We start from the raw sequence: 23,300 nt of genomic DNA on the forward strand, positions 1-23,300 counted from the left end.
AGGAATTTAATTTCTTGTGATAAATACTGCATTTTCTCCAGAATATCTGATGATCTGTTGCGGGAGTTTACATTTTTTTTTGTTGATATTTTGTCTGCCATATTGTTGCAAGCAGTAATCTCATTTTCTGACTCTTATTGCTTTAAATGAGACTTAGGTACTTTGGGGCAAACTTTGAAGTATATGGTAGTTCTTAAAATTTGCTCCCCCCCTTTTTTGGAAGAAACTCACTGTATTAAGGCTCAAAAATATTAATGATTAAAGTATCAGAAATTATGTTAAAAGTTATCAACTTAGAAATTAATACTACATATCATTTTCCACATTTAAGTATGTTACCAGATAGAGCAAGGTGTTATAACATCTAAATTGTTATTTTTTTGTATTTTTATTAGAGTATAGTTGATTTACAACATGGCAATTTCTGCTGTACAGCAAAGAAAATATTTGACATTGAAGTTTAAGATGCTGGATTTAGAAATCAGTAAAAGTTGCCTACAATTTCAAATTATATAAACATGGGGGGTTAGAAGGGATCTAAAAGTGTTTATCAAACTACAGTTGTGAATTGAGAATGTCCTATGTAGCAGGTGTGTGCTGAGCATGGCAGGTACATCAGTAAACAAAACTTGCATCTCTTCTCACATGAAGCCTGTGGTACAGCAGGGAGGGCAGACCTGGTGCACCGACTGAAAATAAGGGCTTTAATACACAAAAGGTTACAAATTTGAGCAAAGAATAATGAAATATTGAGATGCTTTAAACACTCACTAAAGTCTTCAGCTGTGGCATTTACTTTTCTAGTTTGAATATTGAGTAACATTTACCAGAATTTGAAAACACAAATGAGATTCTAGATAAGTAAGAGGACACAGTCAAGTTGAACTCAGTGATTTCTGCCTTCCCTTTCCTCTCCTCAGACCCAATCCATCTACTAAAACTGCTACCTAAATAATATATTTTCTTAAATTTAAGATGTATCTTTTTCCTCTCTCATTTTAACATTTCTCAAGTTGGGCTGTACTTAATGGTTTTTTAAATTATTAAAAAAATTTTTTTAATGTTAGTAAGACCATATATCACTGAATATTAATTTACATATAAAATATAGACTCCTAATAATCACTTTCCCTAATTTCAAAAAGATGAGTCTGTGACATAATACTTAAAAGTTTCTATGTATGCAGAAGACCTCCCATTACACTTTGGGCAATACAGTTAAGGTAAAAAACTAGGAAATTTCTTAGTACACATGCAGATATTTTAGACAGAAGATACCATATGCCCTGTGCATGCTTAGTGAAGGACCATTACTGATGAAATACCAAACATTAATTTGCACAAAGTTTATACCTAATTCTAGAGAAAGGATGTTTTGTCTTTTGCAGCTTGATATGGGATCTCAGTTCTCAGACCAGGGATTGAACCCTGGCCACCGGGGTGAAAGTGCTGAGTCCCAACCATTAGACAACCAGGGAATTCCTTCCCCTAGAGAAAGAATGTTTTCACTTCTAGTTATATGTAATTCAGCTGAGTTTTTAAAAAGTGACCTAACTCAATGCATTCAAAAGCTTAAAACCATCCATTCAACCTGTCCAAGATACGGACTATAAAAAGGTGTATTTAGATGAAAGCAATTCAAAAGAATCTGAATTTGAATGCTTTAAGTAAATGTTTTTTATGATTATAAAGCAAGAGATATGTAAATTAGTGTTTCTCAAATTTAAGGCCCCTATAAATTATTTTGGGTTCTTGGTGCAATGCAGAATTTGACTCAGTAGGTCAGGAGAGAGGCTCAAGATTTTGTGTTTGTAATAAGCTTCCAGAACTAAATAGGTGAGGTATTAAACTAAATACCAGTGTAGGGCTTCCTCCCCACCTCCCAATGCAGATACTGAATCAGACAGTCCTTAAATTGGACTTGCTGACCTTATTTAAAAGAGAGCATCCTCGGTATACGGAAGTTCCTGGGCCAGGGATGGAGTCTGAGCAGCAGGTGCAAACTGCACCACAGCTGTGACAATGCTGGGTCCTTAACCTGCTGCACCACAGTAGGAATTCTCTTAGGATAGTTTAAAGGGAAGAAATAAATTCTCTCAAATAATTCCCATTATTTCCTTTCATCTCCATTGTCATCTTTGAGTCACCCTTACTATATTAGATTACTGCATAAGTCCCCTAAATGGTTTTTCTGTCTCTGGTCTTGCCACCTATTCTCCTCTACTAAGGCACTAAAACAAAACCTTCAAAAAAAACAAAAAACAAAAAACAAAAAAAACCCCGGAAATCTGGTCAATATTCTGCTGGGCCCTGTATTCACTGACCTTGAGCCACTGTGCCCTCCTCGCACACCTCCAGCCCCAGCGAATTTCTTCCAAATAACCTTCCTCTGAAGCCACTGCTTTTGCTCCTGCCAGTCCCTTTACTTAATTAAACCTTCTTCCCTGTACACCTCTCCCACCCCCATTCATCCTTTAGGACTTAGGTTATACCCCTTCCTCTTTACAAGTCTTCTCTCCGTTCCAGATTCCTCAAGTGCATCATACTTCCCTTTTAGAACTTACTAGACAGTGCTATTGCTTGTCTGTCTTTCCTGCTCAGCTGTTAGTTCAGTGAGGACAAGAATCATGTTTATCTTGTACTCTGCTTACGGCCAGTGCCTGGCACACTAATTGGCACCAGTAGACACTTCAAGCTTCATTCATTCTAAATTCGACCATTAGCGCACACATAAGCTATAACTCTTTTCTAGAACATATGCTGATTATATCTGTCAAAACATTCCTTCCATAGAAAGGCTACTGCATGGCTGACTAGATCATGGCTTTCAATTTGATACAACCATACTTATCAGGAAACCTTGATTATAACTGGATATTCACTCAGCCAACAAATAAAGATTAAGTACTAGTTAGTTTTTAATGAGTGAATGAATAAATATGCCAACGAATGTTAGGCACTAGGGGAAATAAACATTGTAAGAAAGAGAATAGAAGTAATGGATATTAGCCTCATATAAACAAATAATAGCTATGAAAGTATAAAAATAAGAAATATACACAAGGCACTAATGCAGCATAGAGAGAACATATAGTTTGGCTTCTGTAGTTGTGAAGTCTTTCCAAGGAAGGTACAGTGTTCTAGAGGAATTTTCCAGGTGGAAGGGAAAGTCACCCTCAGCAAAAGAAACAGTGTGCAAGAGAGGCCAATGCAGAGAGACAGTGAAAAACCAGGCAGAGAATAATTCTGGTGCGGATCAACAGAAGTCCTTCAGGATTTCAACACCAAACAAGAATTGAAGAGCTCCAACCCACAATTTAATGAGTTGATTACACTCCAGGTACATAGCAACTGAAGTGAACCAAAGGATTACATCTACAAATTTATGATTTATCTCAATATTTAGCCTTCCTATCACTCTAATTCCCACCTTTTGGCTTTTTTGGGTAATTAACATCATGATTCTCTTCTTTATCTCAATAATCATAATATATAATTCAAATAATTTATACTTTTGGGATACTTACTGAGTAAGTGCTCTGTTCTTAATTTTAAAATGTTGAGGTGAATGCTTTGCATTAAAATTGTCTTTAAAATCAAATGATTTTTATTAGTGATTTAATGGACTTCAGAGAAAAAATAAGACATGCCTACTATGCCATACAGTCCCCATACCTACTAGATATAAATAACAATCATGACAAAATGAGTATGGTTTTTTAAAAAAAATCCCCTCCCGGAGTTCCTGCCATGGCTCATCAGTTAATGAACTCGACTAGCATTCATGAGGACCCAGATTTGATCCCTGGCCTTACCCAATGGGTTAAGGATCCAGCGTTGCAGCGAGCTGTGGTGCAGGTCACAGACACGGCTTGGACCTGGTGTTGCTGTGGCTGTGGAGCAGGCTGGTGGCTACAGCTCCAACTGGACCCCTAGCCTGGGAACCTCCATATGCCGCGAGTGCAACCCTAAAAAGACTAAAAAATAAAAAACCCCCATCCACTCCAATGAATCTGCACGTTCTCAGTGGTGCTACTGCTGTTTTTCTTCACTCTTGGAGTGAGCAGTATAAGAAGCCTGGCATTTTCATTAGACAAACCTGGGGCTTATTAAAAAGTAAAAATTAAATCTATAATGTTATTTGAGCTCAAAGAGTGTTGTAGTTTGTAAAACAGACAAGGTTCTTTTACTCTTTAATGCTTCCCCGAGTGCTTGTCAATGATGTAAAGCTGTGAGGAATGAGGAGCATGAAAGGCACTGTGTAAGGCTTGAAGTTTTATTTTTTAGGGAAAATAGTACATGTTAAAACATCATATTACAGGTGTTAGATTAAAACAAACCGACAAATGTGGAATTATTTTTTCCAACTTAATAGTCCTTAGCTCTGCCTAGAATTCACATACAGCTGACATCACGTCTTCCTTCACCTTCTGCACCATGCTTCTACATGGTCTCTATCCAGGCCTATGCACAGAGCACAGTGCAGACAGGGCTGCACCAGCTGCTCAGGCCTTTGTGGGGAGCGTAATAAATACCTCTCATCCAGCTTATGGAAGAATTAAGGGGATGGAGTTAGTGAAAATTCCAGTTAACTATGGGTTTAATTATGTAGCACCAAACAACCGCTTCAGGACTCCCCTCCTTTACTTTCTCAAAAACTTCAAGTTAATCAAAGGGGGCTGGTTTTAGTAACTACTTACCAAACTGCCTCAGAGAGAAAACTTTTTTCTACTATTCCTGGGAGAGCTGGGAAAAAATAATACTTGCTCTCCAGTAACTTCAATGAAGTCAAATTTGCTTTCTTTGTCCCCAAAGATTACATTCTCCTAAAGTAGTACAGTGAGATAAATGTATAAATGTATAGTGTTGTAATGAATTGCTTTTATTAGTTCCTGTTTACATTGTTAGACAAAAGCATGAAAAAATTTGGACTCCAAATTTCCACTAGATAATATAAGGCATCTTTGACTATATTTTCAATAGGTACTTAATATTTTGCACACTTCATATAAACCAGGAAATTTAAGATGTTTACAATCACCTAATTGGTGTGTATGGACACTACATAACCGAAAAAGGAGAGGAAGGGAAAAGAGACAATGAGAAAGAGAAGAAGGCAACTTTTTCTTCTGTCTTGCACAAGAAAACTTAAGATGCTACTTCTTAAAACTGGAATTCAGTTTTTCAAAGGGAAAACAGGATCCTATGTTTTATGGGAAATTCACATTATTTTAATGAAAGGTAAAATACTGGCATATAAACCACAAGGTGGTGCTACAATTCCATACTGATACTGAATTTTTTAGAAGCTTAATTAAGTAGTTTCTGATTAAGTAGTTTTTTTCACAACTCTAATCCCCTGATTTATATATTTTTTTGTAATTGAAAAAAAAAATAAAGTTAACTGGATTAATTCCAGAAATATTTCCTGAAATTACTAAATTCCAAGTTATAACTTAAAAAAGATCCTAATTTTAAAGTATGATGACTACACACGTGCCTGTATTAAAATACTAAAAATGCTCTCTTCAAAGATATTTTCTTCAAAGAATTTTAACCTGCCAGTATTGCTTCACATGTGACAGAAATCAAATTATATTTATATAAATACGAATAAATAAGAAATTTTATCTAGTGATTTAAAATGAATTTCATTTTTCTTTTGATTTAACTTCATCTAAGACTTTAGTTTCTCTAGAAAAATAACATAACCTCCTGTCACTTAAAAAAAAAAAAAATCCACTATGTATCCGGTAACACAGGTCAGCCACCATCTGTGTCTGAGCCGCTGGTCTTAAATGTGCTGTGGAATAGAGTACTAAAATACTCAACATGTTTTCACAACTGTCCAACCTGCTTCCAAATACAAAAGGAGAATCAGACCCTCACTTCCTCAACATTAACTGAAAATGTGTGGCTGCCTTTTGACTGAGCATGAACGAGCTGTATTTTGGTTTCATTTAACTTTTCAATGAGCGTTTTTAACTTTTCATCACACCGGATTGGTCAGTGCAGATGGCAAGATGGTATGTAGGAGAGCCTCCTGGGGACAATATGCAAGTCCCAGGTGGAGTGTTTCCGACAGGATGTAAACCGTGGTCCTCAAGCCTGTACTTTAAAAAACATATTACTTAGCACACTGCCAACAAATGTTAACACAAAAATACAGTGCTGGAATGACTTCACTCTGTAAAAGGAATGTCCTGGCACATAGGTTTTCCTAAGAACAGTGAAACAGTAAAGCAGTCTAATCATAGCATAAAAATATTTAAGTATTTATTCAATGCCCAATGAAAAAGCTAATATACCAAATGGAATTCAAATTTTAATGAAAATATCACCTGTATATTAAAATTGCATAGAGAACTCTTAAAATGTACAATATGTACAGTAGCCAAAGTCCTAGAGAAGTTCATGTAGAAAATTCTATAATTAGTGATTTGGACATTTCAGTAACTCTGCAGTTTCTTCAAACCTGAAATACAATAAATAAATAATACATTAAGTAAATAACTAATTCATTGTAAGGCACAGAATTTAGGCTGTTGAAATTACACTTTTGAGCCTTAAGTAAATCTCAGGGCTTTTTTTCCCCTTGTTTTCTAGGGCTGCAACAGTGACATACAGATGTTTCCAGGCTAGGGGTCAAATCAGAGCTACAGCTTCTGGCCTATACCACAGCCACAGTAACTTAGGATCCAAGCCGCAATGGTGACCTACACCATAGCTCACTGCAATGCCAGATCCCTGACCCACTAAGCGAGGGCAGAGATCAAACCCACATCCTCATGGATACTAGTCAGATTCATTTCTGCTGCGCCACAGTGGGAACTCCCTCGGTGCTTATTTATAGGTACAATTACTGTATACTATGTATACTAAGGTCTGAGGGGAGGAAAACAACTAGAGTCAATTATGAGTCTTCAATTTTGGAGCATAAGTTATTTCAGCACATTTCAAATTTCAAAAAAAAAAAAGTTTTTTTTAAAGTAGTAGGCTGCCTGATAATCTTATATAATTTCATCCATTTTCTTTCAGCTGCTCTTTAAAACAATCCTATAATTTCATATTTGTACTAGATGAAAGTATCATATTTAGTACTACCATTCCAGTAACATTCTGAAAAAGGCTAGCAATATTTTAACAGTACTTAAATGCCCTTGAACCATCCATCTACATATATCATTTAATACTGTGATAGTTATTAAAAATAGTTTCTTAATTAACTATCAACCAAAAATATCACTGCACTCTTTAATCTGCAATTAATTCCATTAGCAATGTTTTACATCACTTGTTGGGAACAAAAACAGTGACTCATCTCACAAACACATAACTGTAGGTGGATTTATTATCCACTCGAGTCCTGAAGGAAATTCCACACCTGATGGGGAGACCTTCAAGGTTTGAAACACACATGCACATTCTATATATACCGTAATCCAACAGAATTCCCTACAGAGAAATGAATTTCTGTTGCCTCTTTCTTTTACTTACATTTTTTTCATCCTTTCCATTTTCTGGATTGTTGTTTCCTTTAATTTAAAAAGCAACAAGTTTAAGTGATTTCTCAAAGTAAACCACAGTCAAAGATGGACCATGAACATATAAAGCACAGTCTAAAACACTGCATTAAGTACTGTTTATTTATCACAAAGAACTTTTACGAGATTAAGATTTACGGTTTCACTACTTTTCTTGCCAATGGCACCTACAACTAAATCTAAAGCTTGCTTGATCTCCTGACCTTACAAAGGAAATCATCTAAGCAGTTGTCAGTTCTTCTTACCTCTGAAATCTCTTTCAAACCATAGTAATTAACAGTTGAGGTTCTGGGAGTTGAATCTGATGATACTGTACTATAACCAGAAGACAGAGGAATATTTGCTTGCCTTTCTTCTTGACTTTTTCTATCTGTGGAGAAATTGATTTTTAGGTTATCTTTTCCTTTCATAGTGGAGTCAAATATCTAAACATTTATGTGAAGAGGGAAGAAAAACATCTCAATAGAAAATGGCTACTGGTGGAGGTGTAGATGAGTTTTTAATATTCTTTGAGGATGATGACTTTGTATATGGTGACCTAGATGTTAAAAACTGGCCAATAAAAGTCACAAAAGGTGGAGTTCCCACTGTGGCACAACAGGACTGGCAGTATTTCTGTAGCACCAGGATGCAGATTCAATCCCTGGCCCAGCACAGTGGGTTAAAGGATCCGGTGTTGTTGCAACTGCAGCATACGTTGCAACTGCAGCTCAGATCTGATCCCTGGACTGGGAACTCCACATGCTGTAGGACGTCCGAAAAAGAAAAAAAAAAAAATCTCAAAAGGTAATATTATCTTTATCACAATAGCAATCAATTGAATAGGCAGGTTAAGGTATTTTAAAATATAAGCTACTGATCCATGCATATTCTTTTCTTAAAATGGTAGCAACAATTACTAAAACTGACTTATATACTTTTTTTGGTCTTTTTCTAGGGCCACACCCGTGGCATATGGAGGTTCCCAGGCTAGGGGTCTAAGTAGAGCTGTGGCCGCCAGCCTACACCAGAGCCATAGTAATGCTAGATCCAAGATGCGTCTGCGACCTACATCCCAGCTCAGCTCACGGCAATGCCGGATCTTTATCTCACTGAGCAAGACCAGGGATCGAACCTGCAACCTCATAGTTCCTAGTCGGATTCTTTAACCACTGAGCCATGATGGGAACTCCCAACTTATATACTTAAAAGCCAAGAAACATTCTACCCTGAGTTGATATATATGGAAAAAGTTGCTGAAAATTCAGGGTTCATAGATTGATTTCTCTAAAGAACTGAACAACTTTCCATTTCCAGTTTCCTGATATTATTCATTCACCAAAATGACAGCAAGCCTTTCCTACAACTGAATCAATTATACAATGTCACAGAAAGGACAAGCTCCTGTTTAATCGGTCCCATAAACCCTGTGTTTATAGTCATGGTGCATTTGGCTGCAAAAACAAGGCCCCAAACCCCAAACAAACCAAGCACCCATTTAAATCGGTTTACACAGTTTTACTGTAAGCCTACAAAGACAACTGCCATCAGGGAACAAGGTATTAAGACATGAGGACTTCTCTTGCCTATCTGCTCCATTCCTCTTCTTACTCATCAGCATGAACTTCACAAAAACCATTCCCAAAGTGGTCCTAAGATCAGACTGGGGAATACTTACTGCTCTAAACCTCAAAGGGAAGTCAAACTCTCTGCTTCCAAGTAGCATGTGTAATGGGTAAGGCTTCAATGGACAGGGTCTGATTATACATTTCTTGAGTCTAGGTGTTCCCCTTATTCATAATCTATAATCCCTTTCAGATAGCAGTCTAACTGCTCATCACTCAGAGTCCTAGCATAGCTCTTAAATTTGGCTATATGGTTACTATGGGTTAAAAGTATGTTCTGCAGTAATGCTATTTTAAAAGTACAAAAACTTGGAAAAGGCAATGTTTTGCCAATAGCAGGTATTCAGCCTTCAGTGTATATGAGTTTGATTTCTACCACATGCAGATACTACGGACAGAAACACAAATATTATGCTAGACCATAAGATTAAAAAAAAAGCTCTTGCTCTCAAGGATCTTAGAGTTGAGCTCTGAAATTTGTTGAGTAACAAATGAATGATAAATGGAAATAAAGCCAACTTTTATCAAATCTGATATCTGTAGTATATGATAAGTTCAGTGGGAGAAAGGGCATCTCAAATAATCACATTTAATAACCTAATTATTGAAATTGTTCTCTGTGCAATGGAACCGACATGTGCACTAAATATGTACTAAATATCTGAATCTGTTCCATCACTCAATAGCTATGTGGCCTTTGGCAGTTATTTAGTTTCTGCTCCTCATCTGTAAAATATGGATAATGGTACTTATCTTGCTTTGAGAATCAAATTTTACCACAGTAGGTGGAACAGTGCAGGCCCATAGTTAGTACTATAATGTGTTGTTGATAAATTGTTATATAAGTAGTAGCTGAAAGATTTAATGATGTTAAATACCTACAGATTAAAAAATTTAGCTTCATTATGAATTATCAATTGGACAAAATATCTTTTCTGCAAATATGATTTAATTACAAACACAAGACAAAATTTAGACCTTTGCCTTTTAAAAAAATGTAATAAGAATTGGAGTTCCCACCATGGCTCAGCAGTAAAAGAATCTGACTAGCATCTATAATGACATAGGTTTGATACCTGGCCTTGCTCAGTGGGTTAAGGATCTGGTGTTGCTGTGACCTGTGGTATAGGTCGCAGACACGACTTGAATCCTGCATTGCTGTGGCATAGGCCGGCGGCTACAGCTCTCAACCCCAGCCTGGGAACCTCCATATGCCAAGGGTGCAGCCCTAAAAAAGCAAAAAAAAAAAAAAAAGGGTAAGAATCAAAAAAAACCAAAAACTGTCACTAAAAAACAGCCCAGAAAAATCTCTTCCTGGCTGCTCAGTCACAATGAAAATGTCAATAGCCTAGTGAAGTTAAGTGACACAGAGAAAATGTGTCCTAATTTTAGATCCTTCTTATTTGATGATCATCAGTGACCTGTGATGCAAGGGTTTATAATTTTACAGGTTACTGACAGATGAGCCTAAGTTCTTTCCTTCTTATATTTATTATTTACATACATGAAAACTATGCTTAAGCCTACCCATTTTTATTATTTTAAAGCATCTTACAATTAAAAGAGTAAAACATCTCTAAAGGTTTGCAATTTTGTTTTTTTTTAATTATTTATTTATTTTTTTATTTTTTGTCTTTTTTCCATTTCTTGGGCCACTCCTGTGGCATATGGAGGTTCCCAGCCTAGGGGTTGAATCAGAGCTGTAGCCACCGGCCTACACCAGAGCCACAGCAACGAGGGATCCGAGCTGGGATCCGAGCTGCGTCTGCAACCTACACCACAGCTCACAGCAACGCTGGATCCTTAACCCACTGAGCAAGGCCAGGGATCGAACCTGCAACCTCCTGGTTCCTAGTCAGATTTGTTAACCACTGAGCCACGACGGGAACTCCTAAAGGTCTGCAATTTTGTACACTGGAATTTATTTAACTACTATGTCATGTAAGACATGTTAGTTGGCTTTTCTAGCAACCCTTGACTTATAGTAAGTTCAGTATTTTCTTTGTTCCTGGAAGCTTTGCAATTCCTTAAAAAAAAATAAGGCTTAAGGATACTAAAATGATCAAACACTAGAAAATCATTTCTGTGAAAACTCCCTTCCAATATCACTGACACCAATACACTAAGAACTCACCCGGATTGAGACTATCCATGTCGCTACTAGAAGCATACTCTTCACTCATTTCATTAAACTCTATATAGTTGTCACTCTGGAATAATACAGTTCACTAATTAGAATAAAATAAAAAGAAATGGTTCTCATTTTATACTCTTATGGCTAAGGATTAAATATAAAGATGACATAATGTTTAAATATTTTTGATTACTTTTATTTAAAAGCAAAAAAAAAAAATTCCTATGTATAAAAATGATCTTTTCAATGTGGAAGGAGATAGAAACTTTGAATTCACTAACTTTCTAGGAAGAATAGACAGACTAGGAGCAGAAATTGACATTCTGAGTAAATCAAGATACAAGTTTCTCAGATTTGATAAGGCAATGGCAAATATGGTAACTATTTCTACAATATTTATAATTTGAAGTAAATGACTGAGAAAGGAAGTTATCATTTTAATTTTTCCTACCCTGGCAACTTTTTCTTCACCTTGTAACAGTAGGCCATTTGTACTATTAAAGGAATAAAGTAATTTCGACTTTTTTATAAATACATACAAACAATATCTTACCTCATTTTTAAGTATTTCAAGTATTAGCAGTTCTAAAAGCTCAATTTAACAAGTCTGTCAGCTTATCTTACTTGATGAAGAGAAAAGCAAAAGCCACAACCACCACCAAATAGGCTGTACCTAAAGAGGTCTTTATTACAACTAAATATTTCCCACTACCTAAATACCCTCTCATTTATCATTCTAAAAGATACACAAAAATTAATTAAAGAAATACTTAATTGTATCTGAGATATTCCAAAAATGTTATGGAAAGAAAATACCTTTTTAGATAAAAGCATTTCTGTTTCAAGAAGAGTGACACGACTTAGAAGATTGGTCCAGGTTTTTTCATTCACCATCACTTTCCCTTTCATTTTCGTTTCCAAAGAGTCTAATCTATTCTCTAGGCAAGTCAGTTTCCTAAGCTTTTCTTGGCATTCGGCAAGCATCACCTGTAGTGCAGTAATCTCAGGATTGACTTTTACATCCTAAAATGATGAGAAAGATTAAAAATATTATACGAACTGAAATTGTCATAGTTCAAGTATTCCCATTTGCACCGTGTTGTTTCAATAGCCACAACAGGCAGGACAGCGAGAGAGCTGAGAGTGCTATTTCTGGAGGCAGACCTCTTAGATACATAACCTAGCTCACATGAGATGCCCGATGCCTCAATTTCCTTATCTAAAAAAAAAGGGACAAGAGTGCCAGTTTCATTTGGGTCTTGTAAAGATTAAATGAGTTAACATACAAGTTCATAGAACAGTACCAGATGGTAGAAAAGAAAAAAACTTTTAACTACCTTCTTCTAATTACATCTAGCAGAAAGCTAAGAGGAAGTGACCAAGAATGACAGTGCATTGAGACTGTTCAGTTTGCTGTAAAAAGGAAATAAGCTGAATGGTCATCTTGTAGTTTTTATAAATGCCAACTGTATACTGATGTACAGAAGTCATAAGACAGAAAAAGAAGTTTTAGCAGCAGCAGTAAAGACTAGAAACTATGATGGGGTCTATGGCAATAAAGTCATAGAAATGGTGTTCTGAGAGAGAGCAGAGGACAGCAAGGGCCCTAAAAGGGAAATGAAAAGGCAATAAGTAGTACACCACTTTTCCCGTTCATCAATATGGGGAACAGGTAGTAAAGAACCTTCACTGAACAAAGTGGTACATCTCCCTCTCTTTCTCTCTCTCTCACTAGACTGTGAATTATTTGAAACCAAGGAAGTCTTATGTCATTCTTCTTTGCATTATCTACAAAAACTCACCTAGTACCCCAAATATAAGGAATAAATAATCTTTTGGATTATATCCAGTGAGGCTCATTGATTCTTAAGTAATGGTAACAAAGGTAGCATGTCATGATCAATAATTAAAAAGTCTAGAAACGTTCCAAAGATTAGATGCTGAAATAATCATGTCTATCAGAAGAAATATCAACATCTGTTAAATAAGTCCAAAATCCTTACTTGTTGCTCACAGTTAATCTCAGGAACCTGTAATTCAGGAATCTTGAGGTCAGCAGTCTTCAAGTCACAGACATCAAATGCTTCATGAACATCTGCTGATGGATCTTCAGGAATGTTAACACCATCTTCACTGTACAGGTGGCGGATCACCACAGCTTTCTTCTGTACGGAGGAAAACAGAGAGGCTTTCATGTTCTCCTCCACAATTATTTCAAACACACACGTAGCATTTTGAAAAAACAAAGAACAAAAAACGTCCTATTTTTCCACTTAAGACTTCTGCAAGTTGAAACTACCTCATCAGCATATACCAAATATCACAAACTTTAAGAATTTTATTTTCTATGTGAGGATAAAATTGTGGTCATGTTCTTAAAAAGATTCTTGTATTTTACAAAAATGTTGAAGTATCTATTCAACGATGTCTAGGACTTGTTTCAAAAGGTTTTGGATTTGGAGGAAAAGATGTTGGGAAAAGCGGTTACAGGAAGGATGAACAAGATGAGCAAAGAGTTGACAAACAGCTGAACTGTGGAATGCCTACTTTGGTAAATGTTTTAAATGTTCCATAATAAGCTACTTTTAAAAGGTTACCAAATTACTCATATACAGATAATCAAGAGCTCTATGCATAGGATTCATTACAATTTTTTTTTTTTTAACGGGTGTACCCTTGGCATATGGAACTTCTTAGGCTAGGGATTAAATCCAAGCCACAGCTGCAACCTACCTCCACCATAGAAGATTGAAAAAATGCAATCGGTTACGTAAGTCATATTTAGTAAGTACTTATGCCTAATCCACAGTGAAGATTAAAAAAAAAAAAATTAGTCTAAGAAAATCCCTATTTACCAGCTCCCATTTTGGTGCAACAGGATCAGTGGCATCTTGGGAGTGCTGGGATACAGGTTCAATCCCAGGCCCAGTGCAGTGGGTTAAGGATCCAGCATTGCTTCCACCGAGGCTTGGATCTGATCCCTGGCCCTGGAGCTCCATATGCTGCTGGGCGGCCAAAAATGAAAAAAAAAAAAAAAAAAAAAAAAATCCCAACTAGAAAAATTCTAGTTGGGAAAGGATACAAGATACTTAACATTCCTTTTATTTTGTCCTCATTACCTGGAGCAAAACAGGCATTTTTTTTTTTTTAAGTTACTGACATAAGAACCTTTTACCTACAGTTAAATGTCAATATTTTTAATAAAGGCATAGAGTATAAATATCTTCATAGACTCTGTTTATATAACATATTCTGAATTGGGGAAAAATAATTCCCTAGATTTTACTTCAGCCAAAAAATACTCATCCTTTATCAAATTACACATTGATTATTCATCTGGAAACCTATCCTTCAATCTCAAAAGGGTCTGCCCCAGATGGAAGACACCTGAAAGTATATTTACCATTATAAAATAATATTTTGGCTTAATTTTTCCTTAGAGATAGAAAAAAATTAAAAGCATTGGATTCATTCAGCCACAGGTGCTTGAAGTAGATAAGGGCGGGTAAGATCTAACAAAGAGAAAATATTCAAAACACTACCCCAAAGGAGTTTCCTGGTGGCTCAGTGGTTTAAGGACTGGTGTTGTGACTGCTATGACATGGGTTTGATCCCTGGCCTGGGAACTTCTGCACACCATGGGCGTGGCTTAAACAAAACCAGACATACCCCAAAATCAGATTATATATTTAAGGACTATCAATCACTGGATATTTCACTTTCTTGGTATAGAAATATACATGTATGTAGGAGTTCCCATCATGGTGCAGTGGTTAATGAATCCAACTAGGAACCATGAGGTTGTGGGTTCGATCCCTGGCCTTGCTCAGTGGGTTAAGGATCTGGCGTTGCTGTGAGCTGTGGTGTAGGTTGCACACACAGCTTGGATCCGGAATTGCTGTGGCTCTGCTGTAGGCCGGCGGCCACAGCTCCGATTCGACCCCTAGCCTAGGAACCTCCATATGCTGCAGGAGCAGCCCAAGAAATGGCAAAAAGACAAAAATAAATATATTAAATAAATAAATAAATAAAAAATAAAATAAACAAATGTATGTAAATCATGACCTATCAGTGTAACTAATGGTAGGGTCTTTAAGAAGATTAGATACACAATTAAGAGTAAACATTTATGACCATCATCATCATCCGCATGAGGTAGAATTAAGGGTTAGAAATATAAAGAGAGGAGTTCCTGTCATGGCTCAGTGGTTAATAACCCCGACTAGGAACCATGAGGTTGTGGGTTCGATCCCTGGCCTTGCTCAGTGGGTTAAGGATCCAGCATTGCTGTGAGCTGTGGTGTAGGTCGCAGACGCGGCTAGGATCTGGCGTTGCTGTGGCTGTGGTGTAGGCCAATGGCTACAGCTCCAATTAGACCCCTAGCCTGGGAACCTCCATATGCTGCAGGTGCGGCCCTAGAAAAAGACAAGAGGAAAAAAAAAAAAAAAAAAGAAGTATAAAGAGAAAGCCTGTTCAAGCTGTAGTTTCTATCTTCTTACATGTTCAAATGTCCCCAGATAATATATGAGATGAATTATTAAAAATCCTTATACTCTAATGTCTGAGCACAATGACATTCTCTTTGTATTTTCTTACCTTTCCTGAAGTCACAAACCTGCCGGTAACATCAATGCCGACAGGTTCTGCAGATGTCTTCTCAGCACCTGAACAAGGTTCGGACTTAACAGAACTGATTTTTTTCCTTTGTTGTGATGGAGTCTAAGAAAAAGGCAGACGTACATAATACCTTGTGTGTAGGCATGATGTATATATTAAATTCCTCTATCATAAGAAATATGACTGCCAAATAAAAGACCACATGTCTTTTGAGATCTAAGAAGTGATGGAAATGCATTATGTTTGAACTGTTTAGGACTGGTACCTCTTAGTCACAAATGTCTAAAAACAAGTAACTAGTACTTAAAGCAAACATCAGGCATTGTAATCTGTGACTAATGTATGTAGTAACTGACTATGCATTAACCTGCTGACTAGGGTATTGTTTTATAGATTAAAATATTGCCACTCGGCATAAGATAAAATCTATTAATATAATTACCTTCTCAAGACCACTCAACTCCTTGTGCTTTTTCATCACACAGTTTAAAATATCACAAATAATTTGGATTTTCCATTCAGCAAATCCACACTGGAGAAACTGCTTTTTTGTCAAGATTGGTTTATAATTAAAATGATCACGAAGAAGCTGTAAAAAAGGGAAGAGGTCAGCATAAAAGTTGGGAGTAATTTCTTTTGAAAATCCCAAACAATAAATGGCCACTTGGGCAGGGATGTACTGAGAGGCAACAGGGACGGGGACGGGGTAGGGGGTGGAGGATTAAGCCATTACATAAAAAATTCTATAGAGATTCGTAGGGGTGCTGTGAGTCATAACCAGGAAGGAGAAAAGGTAGAAAAACAGGTAGTCAGAGACATACCAGAGTAGAGATAGCTATCCGGAAAGATGGAAAAAGCTAGCTCATCACCAAAGAGTTCAAATACTCTCACTAGAAAAACTCCTTAGCTTGCTATAAAAGATTACCACGCCAGATTACCAGAAAACCACAGTTCTATTAATAGAACTCACAACTTGATTTTTAGACAAGTCAGTAGGCTACTGAGTTTTAGTGTCTTATGTGTAAAATGAAAGAAACAGATCACACTAGTTATTTTCAAAACCTACTCTATGGAACCTCAGTATTTCTTAGATTCTTAAGCTTCCATGGAAGCTTTCTGGGGTGAGAGGCAAAGAAAGGGAAGATTAAACAGAGACTATACATAAAAGCTACCATTTCATCAAAGGCAACTCTCTACTTAAAAAAAGATTTGATTTGATAAATGGGCTTTGCTATTTTTAAAAAGGTTAAGAAAAAATTAATGATACAAATTAAGGTTTTCAAAAATCAAATATAAGATGAAGTTCAGGATACATAGAATACAACTATAGATACTAGGGTAGGTAATGAGATGCAGTTTCACACCTCAAAGAACATAAGTTGTAATTCCTTCCTATAAATGATTAAATTAACTCATAATTGTATGAACAAACTTTTAATACAATCAAGTTTCTAACCTCTGCCAGCATACCAAATTTTACTAAAACTTTATATAAAAAGGGAAAATGATAGCAATGACAAATGTTTACTGGTTGTCATATCTATTTAGAGTATGAAACATAAAGCAAACTTGAATTGCATCTTGTTTACACCAGGGCCTGAAATTAAATGAGATTAAATGCATATGGAAATACTCTGTCAACCATACAGAGCTGCATATACTTAAGGAGTTATAAAATCATTAATCTTAAAAAACCATTCAATGACTTCTAAAAGAATTATTGTTTTATAAATTCAAAATACCTTGTAGACAGTATCTATAAAGCGCAAGTCGTTCTTTGCTATGAGCTCCACATTGGACTCCACCAGAAGTTCTGCTACATAAGGTGAATATGAGGTAAGGGAATAGCTGATGATGGGCAAAGATGCTGCTATATCGCCCTTTACCAACCTGTAGGGGAAAAAGAAAAAGATTTTATTTTGGCTGCCCTGCAGCTTATGGAGTTCCCAGGCCAGGAATCAGATCCGAGCTGCAGGTGCAACCTAAGTAAGACACAGGTGCAGCAACACCGGACCCTTTAACCCACCGTGCCAGGCCAGGGATTGGACCTGTGTCATCCTGGTGCTGCAGGGATGCTGCTAATTCCGCTGTGCCACAGCAGGAACTCCAAAAAGAAAGATTTTTAAGGGGCATAATTCCACAAATTTGGATAAACAGGGAAGTAGAGAGAAATGCTGTCAATAGTTCATAATTTAACACTACAGCCATAAAAACTAGGTGACGCACCAAGATCCTTCAGAGTCTATCACCCACCCTAAACCAGTGCAACCAAATTACTAGGAAACAAAAACTTACCAACTTATTTAGTACCAACAGCCTTTTTACCATGATGATATTTATTGATTTTCCAAAGCTTAGCCTTACTCAATCTAGTCCATTTTCTCCCACTGATAAAGCAAATGTACTGCCTTACTTAGTGGTTTTGCAAACATTTCTCACATTGCCTCACTTGCTCTTTACCACAAACATGCAAAGGTAAAACATTACAAATTCTAAGTTACAGATTAAAAAAAAAAAAACAAAACAAAACGGGGCGGAAGAGGCAGCCATATAAAATCTGTATTTTTATTTAGATACTCCCCTCATGTCAAATATTACCTGAGATCAGTACTGGAAATAATATAAAGGAGTTTGATATAGCTTACCCTACACAATCCACCTCTCTAGGATAATTTAGAGAGCGAAGAACTTGCTCTAGGTTCCGTAAGCTTCTTTTTAAGTCACCTGTTGCCATTACTTAACATTCAATTCAGCTCCAGCTTCGTAAATTAGATAATTTTTCACCTAAAGAAAAGAACTGATGAAACATTGTTAACGCTTTGTATTTTTGAAGCTTCTCTATAATCTTTTTCATTCATATCTCAGACCCACTTACCTATTTCTCCCCTAATTTATCTTTCCTACTGGCCTAGTATCTACTATATATTCCTGAATGCTGGGTGTGCTTTCCCCCTCAACATTTTTTCATTACAAAAAAATAAGTTTGCCTTATGTTTCATCTTCTTATAATGTGTCTGATTCCATGACACTCTCCCAAATACTTAATTCTGAACAACAAATTTTGGGAAGTTATCACCGAAAAGTAATCTCCACCAATGGCTATTCTGGATGCTTAGTAAGGCTGCAAAATAAAATCAGTAAGAAATAGAGACAAAGAAATTTAGCACAGATTTAGTCATTACTCCCAGGGCTGTGAACTTATAGCTGCAATTCAGATACTTTTTTTCCCCTTCCCAATATGAACTTAAGATTCAGCTTTATATAGATACAATTTCAGATTGAAATATGTAAAAGTATGTTATATAGACACCTTAATAGACACACATTTCCTTGGTCAGCTGAAAGTGACCAAAAGCAACGACACCCCAGTAGCAAAAAGCACACCTAGCATCCAGTTCTTGTTGCTATTCTCCAATAAAAGGAACCTCTGCTCCCAGGAGAAATAGCCAATTCTACGACTGGGGCAGGATACACAAGATGAGCCTGAGATGTTAGGTAGGAAGAAACTATACACAAAAGTATCTGCATTTGATAAAGGATATCGAAAAAATGTACTACAAACATGATATTTGATAATGACATATTGACAACTCTCTTCCTGAGACTGGGAAAAGGCAAGTTTATCTACCCTCACTGCTTCTATTCAACACTGTACAAGAGGTCTTAGTACAAAAATTCAAGAAAAAGAAATGAGTAAAGACTGAAAAAGGAAGAAATAAAAATATTAGTCACAGATGATATAACTGAAAAATTGAAAAATTTTGAAAAAATCCAAAAGAATTTGTGTGTGCATTTATGTGCACTAAAAGACAAGACCCCACTGTGGCTCAGCAGGTTATGAACTATACTGGCTCAGGAGGTTATGAACCCGACTAGTACCCGAGAGGATGTGGATTCAATCCCTGGCCTCACTCAGTGGGTTAAGGATATGGCATTGCTATGAGCTGTGGTGCTGTGGTGTAGCTAGCAGATGCAGCTTGGATCTGGTGTTGCTCTGATTTGACCCTTAGCCGGAACTTCCATGTGCCACTCAGCTCTAAAAAGGGAAAAAAAAAAAAAAAAAGAGAGAGAGAGAGAGAGAGAGACATGAAGAATATTTGAGATTTTTAAATAAAATGGTTAATTTTTTTAGACTTCAAAAAAACAGTACCATGGAATATTTTTAACTGACTCACTTTATTGCATGGGATTGGGCTTTCATTAGATTTTCAAAGAAGGGTCATAAAACAAAAAGGTAAACAGTTAAGAACTTTTGCTTAAAAGAGACAAAAGGCTTCTAAACTGTAAATCAAATCAACCAGTGAGGTAAAGCTCAACAACACACTTCGAAAACACCTAGTATTTGTACCTGTCCATGGACATTTCATAAAAAAGGAATAATATACAACAATACCTTGAGTACTGAATCCTCTGAGAATGAAGCTCCTCTAAGATGAAGTCTCTGAAATTAAAAACAAAGCATAACAGTCCACAAATCAAGTGAAGTATAAGTTTGTATAGTCTTTGCCCCCAGTCAATATCCTTTGTGTCAATTAGAACACAAATCAGTCTTACACACCCTTCCTATACCTATACATAACCAGAGGTAATAAGACTAATAATATGCAAAATCCTAAATTTAGTAAGCTTTCTATTTTAAATCCCTGGCCAACCACTTCTTTATCCTTTATTCCTCTTAAAGGGTTCCAAGTTTCCTCTTTTATCAACATGGTAAAGAACATGTAACTGAATGTACTTTTAATGCTCACTCTTGGGTTTTAGTCAGTTTTTTTCAGCTAATCTATTACTTCAACTCAACATTTACATTTTTAAGTAGAAGGAATTCCAGGTAGTATCAGTTTTTTTCAGCTAATCTATTACTTCAACTAAACATTTACATTTTTAAGTAAAAGGAATTCCAGGTAGTATCAAATTCCAGGAGGAAACTAGAAAAAGAAGAAATGACCCTAAAATCACATTCTACAAAACACTGGCCAAGAACGTAAATCTTATTTAACATCTTTTACGATGACTGGAGGATACATGTATATATGAAAGCAGTTCAAGAGGACTTCCCAAGATCAGCCTTTATTTTCCTGGGGAAGAGGAAGTGGGAACTACCCTGGCTGTTGACTACAAAAAAAATATGTGTTCTTGGATGTTGCCAGTGGACAATACAGTGGGGTTTTTTTTGTTGTTGTTTTTTTGTTTTTTTTTTTTTTGCTTTTTAGGGCTGCACCTGTGACACATGGAAGTTCCCAGGCTAGGGGCCTAATCTGAGCCACTGCTGCTGGCCTGTACCACAGCAACGCAGGATCCAAGCCACGGCTGCGACCTACACCACAGCTCAAGGTAATGCCAGATCCTTAACCCACTGAGCAAGGCCAGGGATCGAACCTGCAACCTCATGGTTCCTAGCCGGATTCGTTAACCACTGCGCCACGACGGAAACTCCCAAACCCAAGAATCTTAACACAAGCCTTCTAGGGGCACCTTTTCTCCTAAGACATTCTATAACTTTAAAATAAAATGTATCTCTTCCCACAGACTTCCTTTAATCCTTCTATCTTTCCATAAGGATGTATATTCCATCTTGGTAGTACATGGAATTTCTGTCTTATTTAACACTACATTATCTTTCCATCATTCCTTTCTCTGAAGTCCTATAACACAAATCAATGTCTTATTATTTCTACCTCTGAAAATGGAATTTCTGACAACAAAGTATGTTCCTGGAACACATCCTCTTCAGTACCAGCAGAATAAATATTTTGAAGAAGAGTAAGATACAAGTACAGCTGGGATCTGTAGGTAAAGTGATAAAGCAGGATAGAAAAAGAGGTTTTAAAAACTAAGTATTATAGGTGATCTATATTTTCATGAAAGGCTTTACTGTCTCTTATAAAATTGAAAAACATTAAAAATTAATACACTAAAAAGAAGCCAATCTAGGACTTTGCACATTTTAACATAGTACTTTCAGAGATAATAAATAACTTGCTTTTTATGAAATCACTTAACATTTTTGCTTTATTAAAAAAGGAAATTGAAAGCAAAAAGCGTATACCAGTAGCACAGATTCAACCATTAATGTGGTCTCTTGCTTCCCAGCATCCTCCAGAGTTCTCTGTTACTAGTTAGATCTGCCTAATTGAACTTGGTATAATGGTCTAAATGGTAAATGAACTTATGGTAAGATGATGGTATAAAAGAGCAGTTTAAGACTTTTAATCTAGTTTAGCCTCATTGCTGTTAGAGGTCATTAAATGATGCCTCAGAATAGAATGCCACTGAATTCTGTGATTTCTGTTCAGAATGAAGCAATTAGACTAGTGTGATTATGGTCGATGGCTAAGAGTTTGTGACAGCTCACAACGCTCTGAAATAAAACAGGGGAAAACAGGGTCAAGTGCATAGCTCTGTGGGGTTGCTGTGTTAACATATAAAACCATTAAAAACTTTTTGGATAATTTTAGAATAGTAGTTTATTATAGCCATAATTTCAGATTTTTCAGAATTCACTCTGATGTTTTTCAGAGAGCGGGTAAAATCAAAATCTGTGGTCCTGTAGGGAAGTGGAGAAACACCAAACCCCCAGGGAAATAGAAAGCAAGGAAAACATCAACTTTTCTCAGCTGTTCTTTCTAGTCAGTTTCCCGGAGGAGTCGGATCGCTCCCCACCCTAAGTCACAACCTAAAGTAACAGGATGACCTGCCACGATTCTTCCCATTTCATCCTTATCAAAAGGATATCCCAGTTGGGTACACGAGCAGGGCACGACTAGGGCTCTCCTCCCCACCCCACCCCCAACCCCCCACTTGTTTTAAAAGGATGAAAAAGCGAAACTAGTTACTCGGCCCCGCCCGGGGACTCGGTTAGAGAGAGGCGAGCCCTGCACAACTTGGGGCGCAGCTTCGCCAGTTCCCCGGCGCTCACCCAGCAGCGGTCGATCAAAAAAGCAGAGAAGCAGGTTCCGAAGGCCTCCGGCCCCGTACAGCAGACGGAGGAGGTGGTAGCATGTGCAACTCAAGAGCCTCGGGAGCCCAAACTCCAGCAACAAATCTCTGCTTCCCGACGCCGGTTCCCGGACGCGCCTCTCGCGCCGACCGTTTGTATTCAGAGCAGCGGGTGGAAGCCCGCCACACACCGCTGCAGGCTCTTCAAAGCTGCCGGCTCCCCCGAGACCCTGGATTCCACGTTGCAGATTCCACAGCACGTTTGCCCAGAGCCTGGGGGAGACTGACCCTACCCAGAGCCTTCTCAGGGGCCAGTCCGATCCTAAGCTGTAGATTCAAAGTCTGCCCAGTTTTTAGGCTCAGACGGGCTCGCACTGCAAAGAGAGAAACCGAGAACCTGTAGCGAATCGTAGAGCACCGGAACAAAAATGCTTCTTCCTGAAGCCTCCGAACTCGACGTCACTT

The 23,300-nt window shown here is 37.1% G+C and overlaps 1 protein-coding gene across 19 annotated transcripts; it reads right to left on the reverse strand.

The window, feature by feature from the left end:
• Positions 1-4,262: 4,262 nt before the first annotated feature.
• CEP44 (centrosomal protein 44) lies at positions 4,263-23,065 on the reverse strand. 19 transcript variants are annotated; one of them, XR_014826250.1, is made up of 13 exons: positions 22,816-23,065; positions 21,575-21,683; positions 20,293-20,340; positions 18,545-18,683; positions 17,642-17,789; positions 16,342-16,488; positions 15,879-16,001; positions 13,286-13,447; positions 12,099-12,305; positions 11,283-11,376; positions 7,790-7,914; positions 7,498-7,535; positions 4,263-6,475 (listed from the first exon to the last, which is right to left on the reverse strand). XR_014826250.1 is itself a non-coding variant. In XM_021074199.2 (13 exons), the coding sequence occupies exons 4-13, from the start codon at positions 18,631-18,633 to the stop codon at positions 6,433-6,435; spliced, it is 1,158 nt and encodes a 385-aa protein (XP_020929858.2). In that variant the 5' UTR covers positions 18,634-18,683; positions 20,293-20,340; positions 21,575-21,683; positions 22,816-23,065; the 3' UTR covers positions 4,263-6,432. The 19 variants fall into 19 exon arrangements, 11 of the variants coding, with proteins under 11 accessions (XP_020929858.2, XP_020929857.2, XP_020929856.2 ...); XR_014826249.1 differs by having other exon boundaries at positions 18,545-18,696; XM_021074199.2 differs by having other exon boundaries at positions 11,283-11,358.
• Positions 23,066-23,300: the final 235 nt, after the last annotated feature.

The sequence above is a fragment of the Sus scrofa genome, chromosome 14 (genome assembly GCF_054392235.1).
Source record: "Sus scrofa isolate SSC_HxYL_T2T_F1_AM1 chromosome 14, Sscrofa_HxYL_maternal_Yorkshire_Landrace_v2.0, whole genome shotgun sequence".
Lineage (NCBI taxonomy): Eukaryota > Metazoa > Chordata > Mammalia > Artiodactyla > Suidae > Sus > Sus scrofa.